Source organism: Hemiscyllium ocellatum, chromosome 21 (genome assembly GCF_020745735.1).
Source record: "Hemiscyllium ocellatum isolate sHemOce1 chromosome 21, sHemOce1.pat.X.cur, whole genome shotgun sequence".
Classification (NCBI taxonomy): Eukaryota; Metazoa; Chordata; class Chondrichthyes; order Orectolobiformes; family Hemiscylliidae; genus Hemiscyllium; species Hemiscyllium ocellatum.
In genome coordinates this window covers 26,094,293-26,120,476 of record NC_083421.1, presented here as the reverse complement: position 1 = coordinate 26,120,476, position 26,184 = coordinate 26,094,293, and the positions used below count along the sequence as shown (strand labels likewise).

General features: G+C 44.0%; 1 protein-coding gene across 2 annotated transcripts in view; it reads right to left on the bottom strand.

Moving 5' to 3' along the window:
* The window catches only part of abca2 (ATP-binding cassette, sub-family A (ABC1), member 2), a 541,802-nt gene that overhangs the window by 219,438 nt on the left and 296,180 nt on the right, over window positions 1–26,184 (bottom strand). For both annotated transcript variants that reach the window (XM_060841298.1, XM_060841299.1), the window contains exons 9-10: window positions 21,550–21,863; window positions 17,038–17,197 (exon numbers count right to left, since the gene is read on the bottom strand). In XM_060841298.1, coding sequence (XP_060697281.1) covers window positions 17,038–17,197; window positions 21,550–21,863 — 474 coding nt within the window. The remainder of the gene's footprint in view (window positions 1–17,037; window positions 17,198–21,549; window positions 21,864–26,184) is intronic.

The window sequence follows — 26,184 nt, the reverse complement described above, 5'->3', positions numbered from 1 at the left end:
TCCTCCCACAATCCAAAGATGTGCAGGTTAGATGAATTGGCCATGCTAAATTGCCCATAGTGCTCAGGGATGTGTAGGTTAGGCATATTAGTCAGGGGTAAATGTAGAGGAATGGGGAATGGGTCTGGGTGGGATACCCTTCGGAGGGTCAGTGTAGACTTGTTGAGCCTAGGGGCCTGTTTCCACACTTTAGGGAATCTCTGTATAGGCCATTACTGAACTTGGACTCTCAACCCTCAAATTACTCTAATAATGAAAGAAAGAGCAACAGCAGAACATATCTTAGAGTCTTTTTTTTTCATATTTGAATCCAACTCTTATTTTTGAATTGAATAATTACAGAGTAATTACAGAGTCTTTTTCCAGCACCTGACAAGCATCAGAAAGGTCTGTCATGATTTTGTACGTTTGTGTGTCCTGCCTCAAGTAGACACAATGTTGCATTTATGTTCAGCCAAATACTCCAGCCAAAACAACTCCATCATACAAGTCAAAGCTTCATTAAGCAGTAGCCATGTCAAAAACTGCCCTTATCTTGACACGCTTCCTTTCCACCCATCATGCCAATGGTGTGAACTGACAAGATCCACCGAATGTCTCTGTCTGTACATTACTGGACCACCCTCTGGAGAAGCAAAGTACAGCCAATTCCAATGTCATGTCAAATTGGATTTCATGCCTTTGAATATTCCAATGCCTAAGATTTTGCCACAAGATGGTCTTGTGACAAGATAGGTAATGTCTCTGAGACAGAGAATCAGGAATTCAGGGTCTGCCTCAGGACTCAGTGGCTATGAACATGTTGATTGACAACCTGCAAATCTTTGAGACACTTAAGTCTAGCAGTAAGGGCAGGAGAGTCTCTTGGTCAGCTGGAACTGAGTGGTAGCAACAACAGCAAGCCCATGTTAAAAGACTCCTTGCGCAAGCTCTTGTTGCAGGCAGCAGATTTAATGGGAACACCACCTACAAGTTCCACGTCAAAGCCTCTCATCATCCTGACTTGCAAGTATATCGCCATTCCTTCATGGTTGCTGCGTCAAGATCCTGGAATTCCCTCCCTCACAATATAGTGGGTCTCCTTACAGCACATGGACTGCAGTGGTTCAAGAGGCAACTCACTATCACCTTCTCAAGGGGTAGGTGACAAATGCTGTCCAGCCAGCCATGCCCATATCCAATATGTGAATGAGAGGCAGGCTCAATGGCAAGCTATCTCCATGCTTCAAGGACCTGCTCAACACAGAGGTTTTCCCATGCGGAGTACAACAGGGGATTCCAGCACAAAATTGCATCCAACATTTCCAAAGTTTCGAAAACTGATAGCTGTCCACCCAATCCCACAAGTTTCCATTCAAACTCATTTGAACATTGCTCAATAGAAATTACACCCAAGTGTTTTAAAAATTTCATGATTTCGTTTTATATAAAAAACACTTCACATATTTTAGACAGTCACCGAACTGATGAATATGTTGTGTACTCGATTAGATTAGATCAGATTACTTACAGTGTGGAAACAGGCCCTTCGGGCAACAAGTCCACACCGACCGCCGAAGCGCATCCCACCCAGACCCATTCCCCTACATTTACCCCTGCCCCTAACACGACGGGCAATTTAGCATGGCCAATTCACCTAACCTGCACATCTTTGGACTGTGGAAGGAAACCGGAGCACCCGGAGGAAACCCACACAGACACTGAGAGAATGTGCAAACTCCACAGAGTCAGTTGCCAGAGGCGGGAATCGAACCCAGGTCTCTGGCGCTGTGAGGCAGCAGTGCTAACCACTATGCCACCGTGCCACCCATTGTGGTTGAAAAATCAATGGATGGTGGAAAATCTAATGATGGCATACTGGGAGTACCATTGGAGGAACAATGTGATACTAGATAACCTCCGATGTTGCCTACTTAGCACTGGATCACTTAGAGCTTAATGCGATGTACCAAACTGGATACATTCCATTTCACCTTGCTGCTTTAAAAATACTCAATAAAGATAAAGTTTCCCACTGCAAGCATAACCAGTGATTCTGGTATAAAATGCCACCTATTTGGAAGGTGTTTTGCAATACTTAACTGATTCTTAACTGCCTTCCAGGCATGTGGAGACCTAGTCAATGATGTCCACAACCTATGAAGAATGGAAAAAGTTCCCCCAGCTGAAAATATTCTCTTACTTACGTGAACATTGCTGAATACAAAATCTACCAAGAAACAGCAAACTTTAAAACATTTTTTCAAAAAGTAATAGTTTTAAGAATATCCTATGACATACTTCAGAGTGATAACTGAAGTTCTTAGAATAGAAACAGTCTTATTTTCAGCCAAAGATATTTAGAATTAGAACTGTCGGAGCTGTTGAAGACTTTATCATCATCTCCTCCTAGCACACTCCCTCTCTGCTGGTGCATATTTTTATAGTAACCTAAAGTGACAAAATGCACATTGCAATTTTCACCACAATCCAAATTTCAATTCCATTAATATAGCAGCAAATAGATTTATCACTTTTAATCTCAATATCCATTTCACTAGCTGAGAAACCAGAACTTGAAATACTGAAAGGAACTTTCAAAGTACATATAAAGCCATTTGCTGGTTGGATTGGGCTAGTCAGTTTCTGAATGAATTTTAAAAGACATATTCCATTCAAAGCTTCTAAAGTTTTCTTCACGTTCCTTATCCTCAAAGTAACCAGCTTAATTTCCAGAGCCTTTCTGAAGTTCTGCAAACTACAGCAATTAGCAGAAAACTCACAATGGTGATTAATGTACCTGGGAGTCCTTAATATTTTGTGATTGCTGGTGTTAGTTACATTAGTTTTGTGTGAATTTTGGGAAAAGAAATCCAGTCGAACTGCACAAAATCTTCACAGCCCAATATCTAGCCCTTCTAATAGAGTTCTATATCCATGAAACTGAGAAGGGGCATGTGGGAAGAGGAAGTGTGGTGGGAATGATACTGGACTATAATCTGGAGCTGCAGGCTAATGTTCCGAATGCATGGACTTCAATTCCACTATGCCAGATGGTGAAATCTGAATTCAATTAAAAAAAAAATCTGGATGACATGGTAGCCTAATGGTGATTGGGTCACCACTGTTGATTATTGTGAAAAGCCATTTGGTTCACTAATACCCTTTAGGAAAGATAACTGCTGTCCTTACTTGCTCTAGCCAGCATGATCACTGCAGTTTTGTAAGCGTCATCCAGCACGGAAACAGACTCTTTGATCCAACCAGTCCAAGCCAATTACAATCCCAAACAAAACTAGCCAGACCTGCCTGCTCCTGGCACATATCCCACCAAATCGTTCATATTATGCACTTAACCAAATGTCTTTTAAAAATTGTAATTGTATCCACTTACACCACTTCCTCAGGATGTTTATTTCATTCGCGAACCACCCTCTGTATAAAAAGGTTGCCCTTCATGTCTTTGCTAAATCTCTCTCCTTTCACCATAAAAATTTGGGACCTAATCTTGAAATCTCCCACCCTAGGGGGGAGACATCTACCATTAAACTGGCTACACTCCGGCTAATTGGGGTAAAAGAGGAAAGACGAGATCAACTGGGCTTGTACTCACTGGAATTTAGAAGATTGAGGGGCGATCTCATAGAAACATCTGAAATCCTGATACAACTGGACAGGCTGGATACAGGAGGAACACTCCTGATGTTTGGAAAGACCAGAATTAGGGATCACAGTCTACAAATAAGGGATAAGCCATTCAAGACTAAAATAAGGAAGAATTTCTTCACTCAGAGAGCTATGAACCTGTGGAATTCTCTCCCACAGAAAGCTGTTGGGATCAGTTTGTTAAATACATTCAAGAGGGAGCTTGACGTAGCTCTTGCCGCTAAAGGGATCTAAGGGTATGGGGAGAAGGCTGGAATGGGATACTGAGATTGGATGATCAGCCATGATCATATTGAATGATGGTACACGCTTGAAGGGCCAAATGGCCAGCTTCTGCACCTATTTTTTACGGAATGGCAAATAGACACTGGTCCAGCCAGTGACGCCCACATCCCATGAATGAACAAAAATAACTTTCAAACAAATAGAGAATGCTGCCTAACACGCAAGGTGGTGATGTAAAACAAAAGATTTTATAAAATTTATACAACTCCTTTGTAAAACTAATGCCCATTTCACTGATGACCCCTCTAACGAATGTTTAAGATCGGCTATTGAAATTTTTACAATTTAAACTTGCTGTGAAAATCATTCCTCGCGACTTAGACCATTTAATGTTTAAGGAACTCCAACAAGCGTTGCACCAAACCTGTTCCCCTACCGACTGTATTGCTGTCTGTCAGTCATGCTGAGGGAGAAATCGTTCTGAAAAGCTTTCTAAGCTTGCATATCCACTTTGTTGTTAAAACCACATGAGCACATTGTGCTAAGAGTTCCCCACATGGCAAACTAACAAAACTCAGAAAAAACACAACAGTTTTTCATACCATGATCACTGACTGAGGGCTCTGATCTTGATACATTCCTCAATGTTGTAGCCGAGACCTTGAGAATGACATTTTTAAATAAAACAATGCCAAATAAATCAGAAGTTTCGCTTGCAACTTCTGCAAAAGCTGTAGAGTTTGGAACTGTCAGACCATTCTCATGGACAGAAAGAATCAAAATGTGGCACCCTGTAATTTGAAATACTGTACACTTCTCAAATCCTAAGTTCGTTAATGAACATAACTTTTAAAACGCAACCAAAGAAACAAGTCACCTCTCTGCTCACCAACCCGCCCATTCGCCCTCTTCCCTCCCTCACCCACCCTCCCATCCGCCCCCTTCCCACCTGCCTTCTCCCTCACTCACCCTCCCACCAACCCCTTCCCACCCTGACCCTCCGACCTGCCTTTTCCCTCACTCACCCACCCCTTCCCTCCCTCACCCGCCCCCTTCCCACCCTGACCCTCACATTCCCACCCTGGCCCTCCCACCCACGACCCTCCCACCCACGCACTTCATACCCTGGCCCTCCTACCTGCCTTTTCCCTCACTCACCCTCCCACCTGCCCCCTCCCTCCCTCACCCGCCCCCTTTCCACCCTGACCCTCCCATTTGCCCCCTGCCCTCCCTGACCCTCCCCCTTCCCTCCCACCTGCCCCTTCCCACCCTGACCCTTTCCTCCCTGCCCCTTCTGACCCTAACCCTCACACTTCCCTCCCTCACCCTTCCATTTGCCCCTTCCCTCCCTCACCCTCCCACCTGCCCCTTCCCTCCTTCATGTTCCCACCTGCCTTTTCCGTCACTGAACTTACCATTCTCTGTCTTTTTCTCTCATCACATTCCTCCTCAACTCTCCTTCATACTTCCCACCTTCCCTATTCCAATCCCTCACTATAATTGGGGTGTGGTAATGTGAGTCAAGTGAGACGGGTGGCCAGGGTGAGGAGGTCAGAGAGTGGAGTGAGGCAGTGAGTGAGAGGAGGCCAGCAGGCTGATCATAAACAGAGGCAGGTATGTGCTGTACATGCAGCTGGCATAGATATTCTTCACACAAAACCGATCTGCAGACTTTTAAGGCAAGGTTACTGCTGTTTCTAGTATGAAGAGCTCTAGTATTGTGCTGAAAATGTGTTGCTGGAAAAGTGCAGCAGGTCAGGCAGCATCCAAGGAACAGGAGATTCGACATTTCGGGCATAAGCCCTTCTTCAGGAATGAGGAAAGTGTGTCCAGCAGGCTAAGATAAAAAGTAGAGAGGAGGGACTTGGGGGAGGGGCGTCTCCATCACCCCTACTCCAAGTCCCTCCTGCCTACCTTTTATCTTAGCCTGCTGGACACACTTTCCTCATTCCTGAAGAAGGGCTCATGCCCGAAATGTCGAATCTCCTGTTCCTTGGATGCTGCCTGACCTGCTGCGCTTTTCCAGCAACACATTTTCAGCTCTGATCTCCAGCATCTGCAGACCTCACTTTCTCCTCCAGCATTGTGCTGACCAAGCTCGAGGGACCAGGTTAGATTAAAACAATGCTCATGTGCAAATGTGATCACTATGTATCAGGCTCATTATACTCGTGACATGAAAGCAAAACAACGCTGAATGGAGCAAAGACCTGTAGAAGTTCCTTCAGGGGCGGGAAAAATCAGGAGAAAATAAGTATTTGAGACAAAGAACAGATCAGGAGCGAGCAAGGTAACAATGTGGGGGGGGGGGGGGAAAGAAGAAAAGTGAGTGTGAGAGAGAGGAAGAGGGAGAGAGACAAAGACAGGGAGGGAGGGGGAGGGGGAGGGGGAGGGGGAGAGGGAGAGAGAGAGAGAGAGAGAGACAGACAGACAGACAGAGACAGACACACACACACACACACACACACACACACACAGATCGACAGAGGAGAGTCATAGATTCATACAGCACAGAAACAGACCCTTCGGTCCAACCAGTCCTCGTCGAACATAATCTCAAATGAAATTAGTCCCACCTGCCTGCTCCTGGTCCATATCCCTCAAACATTTCCTAATCATTTACTTATTAAAGTGTCTTTTAAATACTGCAATTGTACCCATTCTGCAACATACTGCAGTATATTTTTAAACAACATACTGTTCTCAACGTGTACCTTTTTATGGAATTTTTATGAAGCGAATACTAATGTTTGCAGAAACAGCTTGCTCATTTTCCTCCTAATTTCGTCCACTTGACGTCCAACACATCCTGCATTTTAAAACTGTCAGGAATCGCAAGTGTACCCTTAACACACTGGAAGGGAGAACAGCCTCCACTACACAACTGATGCATTTACTTCTCCATTTTATACACAGGAGTTGGTGAAACAAGGACTCCGAGTCACCATCAATCACATCCTGAAACAACCCCATCACTACAGCCACAGCGCCACACTTTATTAACTCTGACCCTCCAGCATCTGCAGTTCTCACTTTCTCCGAGAAACAAGGACTCAGCCTATGAAACACTAAATGTAATCACAGACTCCACTCTCTTCAATGAATATGAACTGACCCTTCTCTCTGCTGCTTTGTGGTACACAGTGATTCCATCTCTCCCTCTGCTGCCAATCAGCGTCACTTAGAGATACATAAAATGAAAAGCCTTACTTTGTTATTCATGACATTAAAACCACTCCCTCAGGAAAGCAGGGGTAATGGTTTTTGCTACAGCACAAAATAACATTTCAGACAGCAAACAGAATTAAAATTTCAGTAGCCTGCAATGTTTGAAATTCCCTCTGTTGGATGGTGAGGATCGCGTGGCCACTAACTCTGGATCAAGAGATCCTGGATCAAATCCCACCTCCTCGGGAAATGTGTCATAACACAGCTGCTGAAGGGCTTTTGCCTGAAACGTCGACTCTCCTGATCCTCAGATGATGCCTGGCCTTTTAGATTAGATTACTTACAGTGTGGAAACAGGCCCTTCGGCCCAACAAGTCCACACCGACCCGCCGAAGCGCAACCCACCCATACCCCTACATTTACCCCTTACCTAACAATACGGGCAATTTGGCATGGCCAATTCACCTGACCCGCACATTTTTGGACTGTGGGAGGAAACCGGAGCACCCGGAGGAAACCCACACAGACACGGGGAGAATGTGCAAACTCCACACAGTCAATCGCCTGAGTCGGGAATTGAACCCGGGTCTCAGGCACTGTGAGGCAGCAGTGCTAACCACTGTGCCACCGTGCCGCCCACTATCATTTCCAGCACCACACTCTCGACTCTGCGTCACAACACAGCCAAACTGATCAATTTTTTAAAAATACAAATTATAACATAAAGGTCATTCAATTCTGTGAAAAAACATTATTGCGTCACCTAGAATCAGATTAATGAACAGGCTGGCTTATTGATTCTAGCCTCTGACAATGTCCTATGCATAATTCTGGGCAAACTCAAACTATTTTAATAATTCTAGAATTCCTATATTAGTACCTTCAGTGATACAGTAGTGCCTCGACTTACGAACTTAATCTGTTCCGGGACCCGTTCGCGAACTGAATCAACTTTTCCCATTGTTCGGATAGCGTAAGAATGCTTGGACATAGCAACTCACACTGTTCACAGCGCACGTGCCAAAGATGAACTGAATGAGATCACATGGGGCCAGACAACTTTTGCGTTCAACAAGTGCGTAGCAAAGCAGAACAATGAAACCACGTGGTCGCACATGGGCTTTTTGCATTCGTATCTTGAAGTTCGTGCATACATTAAAGCAAAATTTTACATACAATCCTGATCGTAAACAGATTTGTTTGTGAACGGGGTCGGTTGTATGTCGAGGCGCTACTGTACATCATTGAGGAGTATGATGTGGGATGGCCTAAGGTCACTGATACTGAAAAATGGCACATTACTGGAAATCCTTTCACACATTTCTCTTCAACTTTGACAAAATGATATGAAGGTGTGAAATTTCCAATGGAATTGATGTAGGCTACTGAATTTATCCGCTCCACCTTCCCTTCCGACCTATCACCTTTACCCCCACCTTCATCCACCTATCACACACTCAGATACCTTCCCCGGCACGGTGGCACAGTGGTTAGCACTGCTGCCTCACAGCGCCTGAGACCCGGGTTCATTTCCCGACTCAGGCGACTGACTGTGTGGAGTTTGCACTTTCTCCCCGTGTTTGCGCGGGTTTCCTCCGGGTGCTCCGGTTTCCTCCCACAGTCCAAAGATGTGCGGGTTAGGTGAATTGGCCATGCTAAATTGCCCGTAGTGTTAGGTAAGGGGTAAATGTAGGGGTATGGGTGGGTTGCGCTTCGGTGGGTTGGTGTGGACTTGTTGGGCCGAAGGGCCTGTTTCCACACTGTAAGTAATCTAATCCCAGTCCCACCCATGTTCGATTTATTTCTCCATCCCGAGGCTCCTAGCCTCATTCCTGACAAAGGGCTTTTGCCTGAAACGTCGATTTTCCTGCTCCTCGGATGCTGGCTGACCTGCTCAGCTTCTTCAGCACCGCACTCTTGACTGTAGGCTACCAAACGCAAGAGAGACTACGTGGACTCCAGCACCACACTGAGTACAAAGCAGGAAAATGATTGAGATATGGGCCACTGGACCCGAAATGTTACATCTTATTTCTCTCCACAAATGCTGTCAGATCTACTGAGCTTTTCTGACAATTTCTGTTCTTGTTTCTGACTTCCAGCAACCACAGTCCTTTCGGTTGAGGAATTCTGTTCATGATCACTGCTCAGTGCTACAGCGGAAACACTTTGTGGGGATTTGCTCCCCCCAACCCCCGACAAGCCTTTTAGGAGTAAGTCCAGGAATGTTCTCTCAGTGAACCGATGTATTTTTTGAGATTGGAGCTGCAGTATGTCATTGTCTGGGTGGCTATTGGGGAAGGATGAAGACTGCCAGATGTTATAAATCAGAACGCCAGGCAGTGAACAGCATAATTGGAGACAAGGCTTCAAAGAGCGAGCACTGCAGCTTCCAGAAACACATTACATACTGTGCACCAACAGCCTAGTGAGCATAGTCTCTGTGTGCTCCGTGAATATGAGCAGACAGGACCACCTGAATCCATTGAAATGCCCTCATAATTCAAAACATATTCTTCTGGAACAGGAGTTGCCAAATGAATCCAAGCTGATGCAAAGCTGGTGTGTTTCAAATTCTACAAACTCTGCTCCTATTTTGAAAACTGCTGAAAGCTGTTTTGTGTAACTGGACAGCATAGTAATTCATATTGGACAGCATAGCAATTCATATTGGACTTACTATTTCTTTTGTGTACACCTGGGCACAAATCTGCATAAAAACCATTCAGGCCTATAGGACCAGAGGTAACAGCATCTCACACCCCACCCCTCCGCCCCCTTTTCCAGAGTCATCATATGCAGGGGCCCTGTTCCTCTATATGCAGAGAGAGCGTGTCCAGACATTGTGGCAACTTGAATACAGTAACTGTTCTCTGGCAAATTCTTCCTGGCAATGCCTCAACCATTCAGAATTGACTTGTCAACCAATCAGCACCTGTTTCCAATGCAGTGAAACGTTTTCCTTTCATTGAAATTTTGAGAAATGTATTCACCCGTGGGATATGGGTATTGCTGGCTGGGTCAGCATTTATTGCCCCTCAACTTAGAATCATAGAGATGTGCAGCATGGAAACAGACCGTTCGGTCCAACTCGTCCATGCCGACCAGATATCCCAACCCAATCTAGTCCCATTTTCCAGTACTTTGCCCATATCCTTCCAAACCCTTCCTAATCATATACTCATCCAGTTGCCTTTTAAATGTTGCAATTGTACCAGCCTCCACCACTTCCTCTGGCAGCTCATTCCATACACGAACCACCCTCTGTGTGAAAAAGTTGCCCCTTAGGTCTCTTTTATATCTTTCCCCTCTCACCATAAATCTATGCCCTCTAATTCTGGACTCCCCCAACCCAGGGAAAAGACCTATCTATTTATCCTATCTCTGCCCCTCATAATTTTCTAAACCTCTATAAGGTCACCCCTCAGCCTCTAACACTCCAGGGAAAACAGCCCCAGCCTGTTCAGCCTCTCCCTATAGCTTGAAAATCTTTTCTGAACCCTTTCAAGTTTCACAACAGCCTTCCAATAAAAATGAGACCAAAATTGCATGTAATTTCCCAATAGTGACCTAACCAACATCCTGTACAGCCACAACATGACCTCCCAACTCCTATACTCAATATTTGTATCTTTGGGATAGAAGAAAATATAATGCTGCTACCTAGCTCAATGGCCTTGTATTAAGACATATTGTTAATACAGAATAGAAAAAGTCATTGTGAAGCAGTTTGGATAGTGCACAATTTCCAATTAGAAGGCTCCGGGTTCAAAAACCTCTCCAGAACTGGGAGTACATTATCAAAACTGACACTTCAGTTGTCTTGTGAAAACTTTCAGTCCTTCAACAGAACAGTGAAACAATGCTGCTCCTGCCCTCTTCAAACGGACACTGAAGACCATCACGGAGCTCCTTCAGTACAAATGACCCTGGGAATTTCAGAGACACAAGGTACAATAATAATGCAGCTAATTCTGTACAACCACAAGCAGTTGATGCCCTTGAGGTGGTGCTGGTGGGCTGCCTTCTTGAATCGCCACAGTCCACCTGCTGTAGGTAGACCCATAACCCCATGAAGGAGAACGTTCACAGGTCTTGACTCTGCGACACAGAAGGAACAGCAACATATGTTGAAGTCAGGATGATGAGTGGCTTGGTGGTATTCCCATGTCCTTTAAGATGCAAAGGGTCGTGGGTTTGAAAGATGCTTTCTGAGGATATTTGGTGAATTTCTGCCCCTGTAGCTGGTACACACTATTGGTACTGAACATGAGTGGTGGAAGGACTGGATGTTTGTGGATGTGATGTTAGTCAAGTGGGCAGAAGTGAGGACTGCAGATGCTGGAAACCAGAGTTTAGATCAGAGTGATGCACAGCAGGTCAGCATCCGAGGAGCAGAAAAATCTATGTTTCGGACAAAAATCCTTCATCAGGAATGGAGGCAAGTGGGCCGCTTTGATGTGGGCGATGGATGGTTTCCTGAGTGTTGTTGGAGCTGCACCCATCCAGGCAAGTGGTGAGGATTCTATCATACTCCTGACTTGTACAGTATAGGTCATGGACACGTTTTGGTGAGACAGGAGGTGAGTTTCTTGCTGCTTCTAGCTTCTGACCTGATTGTGTAGTCACAATGTTTATACAGCTTGTCCAGTTAATCTTCTGATCAATGGCAATCCTCAGGATGTTAATAGTAGGGGATTTCGTGATGGTTAATGCCATTGACTATCAAAGGGTGATGCTTCAATTCTCTATCTTGTTGGAGTTGATCAGTACCTGGCACTTGTGTAGTACAAATGCTACTTGTCGCTTGTCAGGATATTGTCCAGGTCTTGCTGTACTTGAACATAGACTAATGAGTATCTCAGAAGTCATGAATGGTGCTGAACATTGTGCAATTATCAGCGCCACTTCTGACCTTATGAAGGTGGGAGGCATCATTGATGAAGCAATTGAAGATGGCTGGGTGTAGGGCAATATCCTGAGGAAATCCCTGCAGAGATATCTGAATTCCAACAACCACAACCAGCTACCATAAAGGCACACATCAACTCCAACCTCCCAGATTGCCTTGATCCACAACAATTCACCTACCATCGCAACAGGGCCATGGCAGATGCTATCACCCTTGCCCTGTACTCATCTCTGGAACACCGGGATAACAAAGGCACCTAAGTTAGACTCCTACTTATTGACTTTAGCTCCACCTTCAACACTATAATTCCAACTAAACTCATCTCCAAATTCTGAGACCTCAGACTCTGCTCTCCGCTCTGCAAAGGATCCTCAACTTGCTGACCCACAGACCGTAATCAGTAAGATGTGACAACAACTCCTCCACGATAATCCTCAACACATATGTCCCTGCTCCTCTACTCGCATTCTCTCACAATGAAAGCCAACATACCATCTGCCTTATTTGGCAGCCTGCATGCTTATTTCATTGACTGGTGGACAAGGACCCAGGTCTGATCGCACCTTCCCCTTTTCCTATTTATCACAATTCAGCTAATAATCTGCCTGTCTGTTTTTGCTACCAAAGTGGACATTTATCAACATTATAATTCATCTGCCACCAGAACTAGAGGGCATAGGTTTAGGGTGAGAGGGGAAAGATATGAAAGGGACCTAAGAGACAACATTTTAAGCTGAGGGTGTTGCGCGTATGGAATGAACTGCCAAAGAAAGTGGAGGAGGCTGGTACACTTGCAACATTTAAAAGGCATCTGGATGCATATATGAATGGAAGTGTTTCGAGGGATATGGGTCAAATGATGGCAAATGAGATTAGATTGGTTTACGATATCTGATCGACACGGATGAGTTGGATCAATGTTTCTGTGTTGTACATCCTTATGACTCTACTCTCTTTCCTAAGGTAAGGGGGGGGTCCCCTGTTTCCTGATTTGAGATTTCCTTTATGATAGGTGTGTTAATTATTTCATTAACAACGGAGGACAATTTCTGTTCGGGTGCAAGATTTTAACTGACAAAATGTAACAGAACAAAATGTATATGCTTTTGCCAAATTCAAGAAACAGACTGAGCAGAATATTATTCAGTTATTAATATATTTCTGCTTCAGAACAATTTAGTAACCCTGCTGATTGCTCTGAGTTTATTCAGAAAACAGCTTTGTCACACAGAATAAGGGTCCAGGATGAACCTCCAATCGAATCTGGTAAATGGACTTTGTCAGGGCAGTAAATAAAGGTACTGCAGGCTCAGTACTTCCTGGTTAGGAAGAACAATTGGCTAAAGTGTCCCATTCATGATCAGTGGATAACATGTGGACAAAATTGGACTTTACTATGAAGAATCTTTCAGAACACAGCCTTCCCAAGCTCACGGTCAGGGTCAGGGTAAGGCACCGGAGTGCAATTGCTACAAGACGAGAGTTATTTTTTTCAGAATATTAGATAAAAAACAAAGATCGACACTGAGGAAAAGATGTAGATTATTACATACAAACAGTGTCAGTCAGTTCTTTGATCATAGGCAGCTGTTGGATCATGGGACACGTCGCATCCAGTCAGAGACATCCCTGGTCCCAGGCTGACACACGCACCGGCACATGCACAAAGCGAGTGGCCATTTCCCCGTCTACTCTAACATGGACTGCAACTTTCTTCTGCAGGCTAACATTCAAGGATATGGGATTGAGCGTTCCCATCATGCAGGGGTATCTCCATTTTGTCAGCCTGGGTTGGATTTGAACAAAGATCTTACAAGTGAAATAATACTTTTGTTTTGCACTGCACAATCCATGCCTATTCAATTAAATAGCTTGCAAATTCAAAATTTAAATCCATTTCAAGGTGCTTCTTTACATAAAATATAGGTTATTTTTGATAAAAGATTAATTTATGTTTTGCTGTCCATTTCTGAAATATAATGCAATGCTTGTAAGGTAAAATTAATAGAAATAGTGAGTTTATTACTGTTCAATAATTACAAAATGAACAAAACAAGCAGTGGCCTATGTGATATCGATTTTCATTTTGTACAGCAATGGCCTACATAGCTCATTTTGCCTGCACCACATGTTCGACTCTCCACCTCTTAACCTTTTAGTCAATATCCCAGCTGTCACCATCTATGATTAGCATTTCATGCTCAGCAGCCTTTGTTTATTTATGGAGAATAATTTTCTGCCCAATTTAAATTATCTGCAGCTTAAAGCAACCTTTACATTAACGTTACCACTTTCTCCAGTTCCAGGCAAAGCATTGCTGCACCAAGGTGCCCCATTCGTAGGAAGAATCTGTTGAGTATTACAAGTTGCTTGCTACCTATCCCCAGCTGCAAATGTGTTGCTGGTCAAAGCACAGCAGGTTAGGCAGCATCTCAGGAATAGAGAATTCGACGTTTCGAGCATAAGCCCTTCATCCTGATGAAGGGCTTATGCTCGAAACGTCGAATTCTATATTCCTGAGATGCTGCCTAACCTGCTGTGCTTTGACCAGCAACACATTTGCAGCTGTGATCTCCAGCATCTGCAGACCTCATTTTTTACTGCTACCTATCCCCAGTCTAACAAGAGCTTTTCCCTTCCTTCAGGAATAAAACAGAGTCAGGCACTAATTCCGAAGAACTGAGGTTACCGGACCTGAGACGTTGACTCTGATTTCTTTTCACAGATGCTGCCAGACCCGCTGAGCTTTTCCAGCAACCTCTGCTTTGAAATCAGACAACTGCCAGGTTCCTGGTTTTGTTTACAAATACAGTTGATTGAGCAGTTCACGTTAACCAGGCCACCAGGGAGAAGGTCTTGGATTTGATTTAAGATTTACTGTCACATGTACTCAAGTACAGAATTACAGTGAAAAGTGTACTTTCTCTCTGCTTTCACTTGAAATAGTGCCATGGGATCTTTTAAGTATGTGTGAGGTGGACCTGGATTTAACACCCCTTCCAAATTACTGCATCTCGGAGAGTGTGACCTGCAGTGCTAGGTTAGATTGCATCCTATCTCTGAAATCAGACATAAACCCATGTTAATCTGAGTTCAATCTTCCAGCTCAATTCGAAAGCCACTGCCTTTTTGCAGGCTCCAATTACTTCTTCTTAACTGCTTCTCGGATATTTGCCTCTAACACTGTACTTTCTGAGCGTTGGGACAATGAAAATGTCCAGATCTGTTCACATTTCAGCACTGGATAGTTTACACACTCTCATTCTCCATTTTTCATTCCTCACTAGAGGGCAGGTATGGTGGCTCAGTGGTTAGCGTTGCTGCCTCAACACCAGGAACCCGGGTTCAATTCCAGCCTCGGGTGACTGCCCTTGTGGAGTTTTCACATTTTCCTCGTGTGTGCGTGGGTTTCCTCCGGGTGCTCCGGTTTCCTCCCACAGTCCAGGGTAGGTTAAGTGGATTGTCCATGGAAACGCAGGGATACAGGGATGGGATGGGCCTGGGTGGTATGCTCTTTGGAAGACTGGTTTGGACTTGATGGGCTGAATGGCCTGCTTCCATACTGTAGGGATTCTATGATTCTACAAAGCAGCATTCTGACCATTGCATTGTCACTGTTCACAATGATTTATGTTTTGGAACACCACAGAGTTGGTCAGCAGAGAACGAAACCTTCAATCCAATGGCTCACACACTTGCTTTTTCCCTCACATCTGTGTGATGATTTACCTCTCGAATATTTCTCTAATTCCCTTTTCTATTGAATCCGCTTTCACATCCCTTTTAGGCAATGCATTCCAGTTAGTAACGCTCACCACATAGAAATAGTTCACCCCTCCAGGTCTTCTGCCAGAGTTCTTCAGTCTGGTTTATGACCTTGCTGCCATCCTGACCAACGTAATTTCTTCACGTGATTGTTTTGATGAAGCAGCTTTGGATTGTGAGCTTTGCAACCATTATCACTGCAAAGTAGTGTCAGCACCTGCAAGAAGTAATCCTCCAAAATCTGCAGCTTTCACTTACCACGTGTCTGTATGTCTTTGGGATAGGCAGATGTACAGAGTGCTAAATAGCTGTGCTTAAATATCTAAATCACTGATGGCCTTCCCAATTATGTTCCACACATTTGCCATGAAATTGTTAACCAGTAGGTGACCTCAGGAAAGCAAACTGATACCACTTGCAGAATAAGTTTGAAAAGTGCCATTAAAAAGCTGCAGTTACCGTCAGTTCGCTTCAGGAGTGATGTTGAATCAGCGTCAAACTTGGCCCTTCATGTGACTGAATCAGTCGATTCACAACCCGTGGGATCTTTAGGCAGCCTGACCCCTGGAGGTCCAGAGGGTGAGGTTTGCTTCCCCTTCTTCCCCCACTCAGTCTCATCGTTATGGAGTTTGTCCTCAATGAGCGATGCAGCTTGATGGGCAAGTTGCAATCATTTTGGACTGATTGGGTAGTCAATAAAATCAATGCAGCTAGACTGGATTTTGAATGATCACAGGGCCAAATTCAAAACATCATTCACATTATAAATCTGAGCAAAGCAGAAAGGTTGGAATTTTGCACATGCCATTCTCCATCTGGATTACTGCAAGGTCTACAGCGTACGTCAATCTCACAATCCAAAGCTTCATCATCAAAACAATCACGTGAAGAAATTACGTTAGTCAGGATGGTAGCAAGGTCATAAACCAGACTGAAGAACTCTGGCAGAAGAACTAGAGGGGTGAATTATTTCTATGAGATGAGCGTTATTAACTGGAATGCACTGCCTAAAAGGGATGTGAAAACAGATTCAATAGAAAAGGGAATTAGAGAAATACTCGAGAGGTAAATCATCACACAGATATGAGAGAAAAAGCAAGTGTGAGAGCCATTGGATTGAATGGTTTCGTTCTCTGCTGACCAACTCTGTGGTGCTCCAAAACATATATCATTGTGAACGGTGTTCCTAAGCACAGTTCACGTTACACCCGAGTACACCGCCTTGAACAGCTCTTTGTTCAAGTGAGAGAAGCTACAATAGGTGCAAGGTATGAGATTCCAGGCTTCCTTAACCTGGAGTTGATGCTTTGCTGATGTCTTACCTTTTCTATTACTTTGTCCACTTCTGTACCAACAGGTGAGTAAAGGATCTTGGGATTAGTGGTCATGAGGTGCACTAGTAAGCCAAGGTTACGTTGCTCCTTGCTGGTGAAGCCGAGAGAGCTCATGTTCCCCTGTTTCAAGGCCTCAGGTTCTATTGTTCTGAATAAGAGGAAACATAAATGAAATGATGTGAAGCTGCCATGAGAAGGAAGCAGCACAACAATAAACAATATTATTATTGCAATACCTATCCAGTCATTGGCTCTGGGAAAATTCTGACAAACTTCAGATTTGTCTTAAAGCCACCAACTAGAACAGAATGTGATTGTTTCTAACCAGGAGGCATTTGCTGATCATTGGAAAGAATCTCAGGATAGCTCTTACTTAAGTGAAAACAAAACAGATGCAAACTCCAGCAAAAAGGTATCCTAAAGGGGATCACATTCCCAAGCCATCAATGTGCATTCACGGGCAGAAAAAATTATATTTAGCACGCAGGGTGGAAGGCTATTTCAATGAGACTAGTCAATAGGCAATGTCTGATTATTCAGAGGAACACTTTGCTGTTGACAAACCCTTTCGATCTAGACTGACCTGTGAGAAAAGCTTTTTAAAAATGAACACAAATGCCAATAATGGTCCATCAAGCAACAGCAGGTTGCACATCTATCTGCCTATACAAGGCAATACGACAGGGTGCAGCCAGGTCGGACCCATTAACCGAGCAAGACATGTGTTCAAGTGCTTTCTGTGATTGCATCTTTTCTTTTGCTGTCTCGCTAAGTAAGCATTTCTCACCAAACTCTGTTTTGCATTTTACAATGTGAAGCAAAGCCAAACCAAATCTATTCTCCCCTCGTGTCAGTCGTAGGAATGACTAAAGGAGGTAGGTGTGCGTAAAACATGAAGATGCATTCACAAGCAAAATGGAGTTCTATTATTACACTCTTGGACAGGTTACCACGGAAGTAAACATTGGGGAGTTATTGAGAGGGAAGGGTTCAAATCCCAAGAAATGCGGGCTTTTTAAAGGAGCAGGTTATATCTCTTCAGATATCAACAGCAGACTTCAATTCATTGCAGGATGTAATTCCACAATTAATTTTAAGAAAGTAAAAACCATTAGAAATTTCAATGGGCAGTAAAACATTAACAAAGGCACAAATAAATTTACAGTTTCAAGTTTCTTGACTTCGGTTGGTATGGTATTATCACTGAAGAATTAGCAGTTCCAGAGGAAGTCCCAGTGATTAATTGGCATGGAAGGTGACTTTTTAAAAATTCATTCATTCCATGCGGGCATCGCTGGCTGGACCCGCATTAACTGTCCGTCCCTAACTGAGGAGGTGGTGGTGAGCTGCCTTCTTGAACAGCTGCAGCCTATGAGCTCTAAGTAGACCATAAAGCCATGAGGGAGGGAATTTTGACCCGGTGACACTGAAGGTACAGCGATACATTTCCAAGTAAGAATGGTGAGTGATTTGGAGGGGAACTTGCAGTTGGTGGGGTTCCCAACTTTCTGTTGCTCTAGTTATTGAGAGTTTGGAAGGTGCTGTCTAAGGAGTCTCAGTGAATTTCTGCAGTGCATCTTGTAGATGGTACACATTACTGCTACTGAGCATCAATGGTGTAGGGAGTAGGTATTCTGATGGAGGGCTTATCCCCAAAATGCTGATCCTCCTGCTCCTTGGATGCTGCAAGCCCTGCTGTGCTTTTTCAGCACCACACATTTCACCCAGTGGTTAGCACTGCTGCCTCACAGCGCCAGAGACCCGGGTTCAATTCCCACCTCAGGCGACTGACTGTGTGGAGTGTGCACATTCTCCCCGTGTCTGCGTGGGTTTCCTCCGGGTGCTCCGGTTTCCCCCCACAGTCCAAAGATGTGCGGGTCAGGTGAATTGGCCAAGCTAAATTGCCCGTAGTGTTAGGTAAGGGGCAAATGTAGGGGTATGGGTGGGTTGTGCTTCGGCGGATCGGTGTGGACTTGTTGGGCCGAAGGGCCTGTTTCCACACTGTAAGTCATCTAATCTAATCTAATCTAAACATTTCAAATCTGATCTCCAGCATCTGCAGTCCTCCCTTTCTCTTTTTGTGAATGTCGTGCAAGTCAAGAGGACTTCTTGGTTCTGGATGGATTCAAGCTTCTTGAATGAACTGAAGTGAACATCTGCGATGTTTGGAATGTTAAAGGAGACTGAGATGGATACCTACTCAGCAGTTCTGGCTGAAGACCAGTTGCAAATGCTTCTGCCTTATCTTTTGCACTGATGTGCAGGACTCCCTGCTGTTGAGGATGAGGATATTTGTGGAGCCTCCTCCTCCTCCAGTGAATTGTTTAATTGTCCACCACCACTCACGACTGAACGTGACAAGATTGTGGAGCTTAGATCTGATCCATTAGCGGCGAAATCATTTAGCCCCGTATTGTAGCTTCACCAGGTTAGCACCTCATTTTTAGGAGCAGGTGAGGACTGCAGACGCTGGAGATCAGAGTCGAGAGTGTGGTGCTGGAAAAACACAGCGGGTCAGGCAGCATCCGAGAAGCAGGAGAATTGATGTTTCGGGCATAAGCCCTTCATCAGGACAAAGTTAAATATCACACAACACCAGGTTACAGTCCAACAGGTGACTATATGCTGGGCCATGAAGTTTTGGATTATACTGGAGTACAATTCTGCTGCTGATGCCACCTGATGAAGAGACAGCGCTTTGAAAATTAGTACTTCCAAATAAACCTGTTGGACTATAAACTGATGCTGTGAGATTTTTAACTTTGTCCACGTCAGTCCAACACTGGCACCTCTAAGTCATCAGAATACTCCTGTTTAGATATGCCTGATGCTGCTCTTGACACGTCCTCCTTCACACTTCACTGAGTTGGGGCTGATCCCCTGGCTTGAGTGAGGGATATGCTGAGAAGCAGGAAAATCAACGTTTTGGGCAAAAAGCCCTTCATCAGGGCATTCCTGATTCCTGATTCTCCTGCGCTTTGGATGCTGCCTGCCCTGCTGTGCTTTTCCAGCACCACACTCTTGACTCTAATCTCCAGCATCTGCAGTCCTCACTTTCACCTGGGGGATATGCTGGGCCATGAGGTTATGGATTATGCTGGAGTACAGTTCTGCTGCTAATGGTCCACAATCCCTTATAGATGCTCAATGTTAACTGTTAAATGTGTTTGAAATTAAAATGGTGGAGGTGCCAAACAACACAATGGAGGGCATCCTCAATGTGAAGATTATCACAAGATCAAAGCAGTGTTCAATCATAACAATACTGTCAAGGACAGACGCAGTTATCACAAGTAGATTGGGAGGGAGGAAGTTAAGTCTGTTTTTCCCCTTTGTTGGTTCCCTCACCACCTGCCACTGACCCTCCCAGCACCTATGCCCTTTCGGGTTTGATTGGTTTGTTTAGCAGTGATAATGGAAACTGAAGTACCAGATTACATTCAGAAACCTCATCAATTTCTGTTTTTCTCCCAAGTGATGTTCAACATGAAGGAGCTGAGGTAGGGAGGGGGAGATACTGGCAATGAGTAAGATAATGCTCTGCATGTGTCTAAACATTTGCAATGAGACTTCACGGATTCAGAGGACATGCTGAGGAATCCCAGGGCAATTTCTTTCTGATTGTTTACCACAATTGTGCATTTAAACCCCTATAGTAAAATGGCATTTTACACTAACCACAAGGTAATGTAGTGATCCAGTGAAGCATGGTCCTATGCTCATCAGAGAGAGCACCCTTTCCTGGGAGGTTCAGAAAGGGAAGATGGGTTGGGGTGCAGGATGCACTGGAAGGCTTTCCCAAGGGGAGGAGCGTGGATGTGGCATGACGAACCCAAGCCCTAACAAACAGGCTAAGAATAACAATAATTTACAAGTGGGATCGAATGTGTTTGCTTTTGATGGAATGTATTTGTGGTTCATTTGCTGGGGAGCTGGCAAGTATATCGCGTGTGCACTTCGGTGGAGGGGGAAAGTGAGCCCAAACTCATGGAGTAGCCCATTCTTCATCGCTACTGTCAGAAAACAGTCTCTACTGAAATATTCACCTCAAGGGAGCAAGTTAGTTAATATGAAAATTAAAATTAAAAAAAATCAGCAGCTCAAACTTCTATCACCCCACAGCTGAAAACACATTTGTTTCTAATATTATGTGCTGATTATTTCTTAGAATAATCATTGTTTTACAAAGTATAATATTGAAAATAATAGATTTTAGCTAACATCAGAAAACAGCACAGTAAGTGTCTTAAGCATAGTACTGAATGCAAGAAAGGAAATGGGAATTTGCTTCAGGTCAATGCTGACGTGCAAGTTAATCAACAATGTCTCTGTGGTGAGATGAATTGAAGCCAAGTCAGTGATGATGACTTATGAGGAACAATGGGACATGTAATCTGGTCCACAAATGATTGATAAAATCAAAATTTGGCTGTGAAAGTCTTTCTGACATCCATGATTCCCCACGGAACTGCAGAACGTTATTAGCTTGTAAAATGGTACCTGTTATTCCCACAGAGGATTGGCTGAAGGCCAGCCCAGAGCTGAACAAAAGCGGAAAACTGAGTGTGAGGATTCTCCTTCTTGGGCTCCTCGTCCTCTTCTGAGGTGGCATTGGCTGTGAAATTGCTGTTCCAGCTGGTACTATTGGCAGCAGTGGGTGGGCTTTTGCCAGTGCAGGCCCCCTTTGGGAGCAGTCTGGCAAGTCCAGATAAGGCATCAACATCCTTTAAGATTTTTTCCACCTCGATGAGGTCTTCAAGTAAGGCCTGAAGGTGATGCTGAACGGCTGTGCTGTTCACCTCATTCAATTTGAGCTGCACACAGGAAAGAAAGGAACAGCAGAAGATGACAAACAGCACAGTGGTCACTCAATATGCACAAGACAACAGTCACAAGTTCACATGAAGGGTCAACGTGAATTGGTGTTTCAGGTTTGATATTTGAGGGTTGAGGAATTTTAAAACAAACCAATGCCAGGTGCTTATTAAAATGCCACAATGTAGGTTACTTCCTGGGGCTTGGAAGTAACTTGAATTATGAACTATTGTCTGTTGAACCAGGTACACTAGCAGAATGTACACCAACTGAAAGTAAAATCCTGCCATGGTTCTTTACTGCCAGATTACTCATGAACATTGAATTATATGAAAACTATTGATTCCGATTATTGTCTCTAACATGTCCCCTTCAACAAGACAGATATTTTAATCAAAGGTTTGCATGTAAAATCAGACAAAGGTCAATATATGCATGAGAAATATTAAATGGCTTCCAACTCATTATTTAATTCAGTCTGGTGTTTAGGTGTTGACAATTTTTCTTCCTCACCTAATTCCGCATTCAAGGAGTTTTGGCTTCATAGTCGCATCTCATGTGGAGCCTGCTCACAGGCCAATCCCCAACATTTACCAATAATACAAAGCTTAGGAAAATCAAAGTTGACCAGCAAAGAAGTGCTGTCACGGTGGGGAGTCTGTGGGGACAGTGAGTGCCAAAATACAAACTGTTAACACTGCACTTTGCCCATCATTCCTAAAGTCAGGGTGTCAGGTGGGTGGGTTGGAGTATTCTATGGTTACCTGCATGAACTCCTCAACAAGATAAAACTGAAATGTGAAAGTAGTTATGAAGAGTCCTGATCGCAAGGCCAATATTTAAGTGATAATCACAGGCAATACATTATACATTATGAATAAATCTAAGGGCTGCTGGCATCTATAAGTGCAGACAAAGGGATAACTGGGATAAGTTACAAGCATGTGGTGTGGTGGTAGTGTCCCCATCTCTGAGCCAGGAGGTCCGGATTTATGTCCCGTCTGCTCCAGAGGTGTGCAATACAGTCTCTGAACAGGTTGATTAAAAATACCGATAAAGTGTGTTTGTATTCTAATGGACACAACACCAGCTTCACTTGTCTGACACACGGAAACAAAATAATTGAGAGCCCATAGATTCAGAGTACGTATCCCCTTGCCATGATAGCTTTATTTACATGTCACCTTACTCCCTTTCGTGCCATGAAATGGCCCAGAAAATATGACTGTGACTTGCAAATTCTGATGTTGGTTTCATTTTCTTTATTGTGGAACATGGGTCATTAATTGCTTATCCTTAAGTGTTCTTGCGATCTTGGTGCTGTGCTGCCTTCTTGAACCGCTGCAGTCCATATGATGCAGGCATATCCCCAGTGTTATAGTCATAGAGATATATAGCAAGGAAACAGACCCTTTGGTCTAACCTGTCCACGCCAACCAGATATCCCAACCCAATCTAGTCCCACCTGCCAGCACCTGGCCCATGTCCCTCCAAACCCTTCCTATTCATATACCCATCCAAATTCCTTTTAAATGTTGCAATTGTACAAGCCTCCACCTCTTCCTCTGACAGCTCATTCCACACACGTACCACCCTCTGTGTGAAAACGTTGCCCTGTAGGTCTCTTTTATATCTTTCCCCTCTCACCCTAAACCCCCCTATGCCCTCTAGTTCTGGACCCGACCCCAGGGAAAAGACTTTGTCTATTTATCCTATCTATGCCCCTCATAAATTTGTAAACCTCGAAAAGGTCAACCCTCAGCCTCCGACACTCCAGGGAAAACAGCCACAACCTATTCAGTCTCTCCCAATAGCTCAGATCCTCCAACCCTGGCAACATCCTTGTAAACCTTTTTTGAACCATTTCAAGTTTCACAACATCTTTCCGATAGGAAGGAGACCAGAATTGCAAGCAATATTCCAACAGTGGCCAAACCAATGTCCTCTATAGTGCAACATAGAACATAGAACATAGAACAATACAGCACAGAACAGGCCCTTCGGCCCACGATGTTGTGCCGAACATCTATCCTAGATTAAGCATCCATCCATGTACATATCCAATTGCCGCTTAAAGGTCGCCAATGATTCTGACTCTACCACTCCCACAGGCAGCATACCTTCCACCCTTCACCTCAAATTTATGTCCCCTTGTAACACTCTGTTGTACCCGGGGAAAAAGTTTCTGACTCTACTCTATCTATTCCTCTGATCATCTTATAAACCTCTATCAAGTACTCAATACTCTGACCAATAAAGGAAAGCATACCAAACGCCTTCTTCACTATCCTATCTACCTGCGACTCCACTTTCAAGGAGTTATGAACCTGCACTCCAAGGTCTCTTTATTCAGCAACACTCCCTAGGACCTTACCATAAAGTGTATAAGTCCTGCTCAGATTTGCTTTCCCAAAAAGCAGCACCTCACATTTATGTGAATTAAACTCCATCTGCCACTTCTGAGCCCATTGGCCCACCTGGTTAGACCCAGTTGTAATCTTAGGTAACCCTCTTCGCTGTCCACTGCACCTCCAATTATGGTGTCATCTGCAAACTTACTAACTGTACCTCTTATGCTCGCATCCAAATCATTTACGTAAATGACAAAAAGTAGAGGACCCAGCACTGATCCTTGTGGCATTCCACTGGTCACAGGCCTCTGGTCTGAAAAACAACCCTCCACCACCACCCTCTGTCTTCTACCTTTGACCCAGTTCAGTATCCAACTGGCTAATTCTCCCTGTATTCCATGAGATCTAACTTTGCTCACCAGTCTTCCATGGGAACCTTGTCGAACGCCTTACTGAATTCTATATAGATCACATCTACTGCTCTGCCCACATCAATCCTCTTTGTTATTTCTTCAAAAAACTCAATCAAGTTTGTGAGACATGATTTCCCACGCACAAAGCCATGTTGACTATCCCTAATCAGTTTTGATTGCCGTTCCAAATATATGTACATCCTGTCCCTCAGGATTACCTCCAACAACTTGCCCACCACCAACGTCAGGCTCACTGTACTATAATTCCCTGGTTTGTCTTTACCACCGTTCTTAAACAGTGGCACCACATTAGCCAACCTCCAGTCTTCCGGCACCTCACTTGTGACTATCGATGATACAAATATCTCAGCAAGAGGCCCAGCAATCACTTCTCTAGCTTCCCACAGAGTTCTCGGGTACACCTGATCAGGTCCTGGGGATTTATCCACCTTTACACGTCTCAAGACATCCAGCACTTCCTCTCTGCAATATGGCGATTTTGCAAGATGTCACCATCTATTTCCCTACAGTCTATATCTTCCATATCATTTTCCACAGTAAATACTGATGCAAAATATTCTTTAGTATCTCCCCCATTTTCTGCGGCTCCACACATAGGCGGCGTTGCTAATCTTTGAGGGGCCCTATTCTCTCCCTAGTTACCCTTTTGTCCTTAACATATTTGTAAAAACTTTTGGATTCTCCTTAATTCTAGTTGCCAAAGCTACCTCATGTCCCCTTTTCGCCCTCCTGATTTCCCTCTTAAGTATACTCCTACTTCCTTTATACTCTTTTAGGGATTCACTCGATCTACCTTACATATGCTTCCTTCTTTTTCTTAACCAAACCCTCAATTTTTTTAGTCATCCAGCGTTCCCTATACCTACCAGCCTTCCCTTTCACCCTGACAGGAATATACTGTCTCTGGATTCTCGTTATCTCATTTCTGAAGGCTTCCCATTTTCCAGCCGTCCCTTTACCTGCAAACTTCTGCCCCCAATCAGCTTTCAAAAGTTCTTGCCTAATACTGTCAAAATTGACCTTTCTCCAATTTAGAACTTTAACTTTTAGATCTTTTCCATCATTATTTTAAATCTAATTGAATTATGGTCGCTGGCCCCAAAGTGCTCCCCCACTGACTCCTCAGTCACCTGCCCTTGTTAAAGATAGTTTCAGAGCATTGATCCAGCAACAGAAAAAGATTGTCTTTGATGTCAAGAGCAGTCACTCTCACTACATCTCTTGGGTGAAACTCTAATGCCAATGTTTAGACCAATGTGTAGTTTATAACCATATATCATAAAGAGCAATGATAGTTATTGGATTTGATTCAGCCCCAGAAAGTCTGAAGAGACTGTAATACAAACCAACCATTTTCAGTACTGAACCCGTCCTTACAACAATTCAAGGGAGTATCTTTGTTCTGTCTGTTAATAGATAGCAGTTCAAAACCAACTTCCAATTTGTTTCCCCCATTGTAAGAAAAAAACAGTAGAAGGTTATAAGTCAGGGGCAGGGTACAGAGATGATTCAGTGGAAAGTTAATCCAGTTTTCA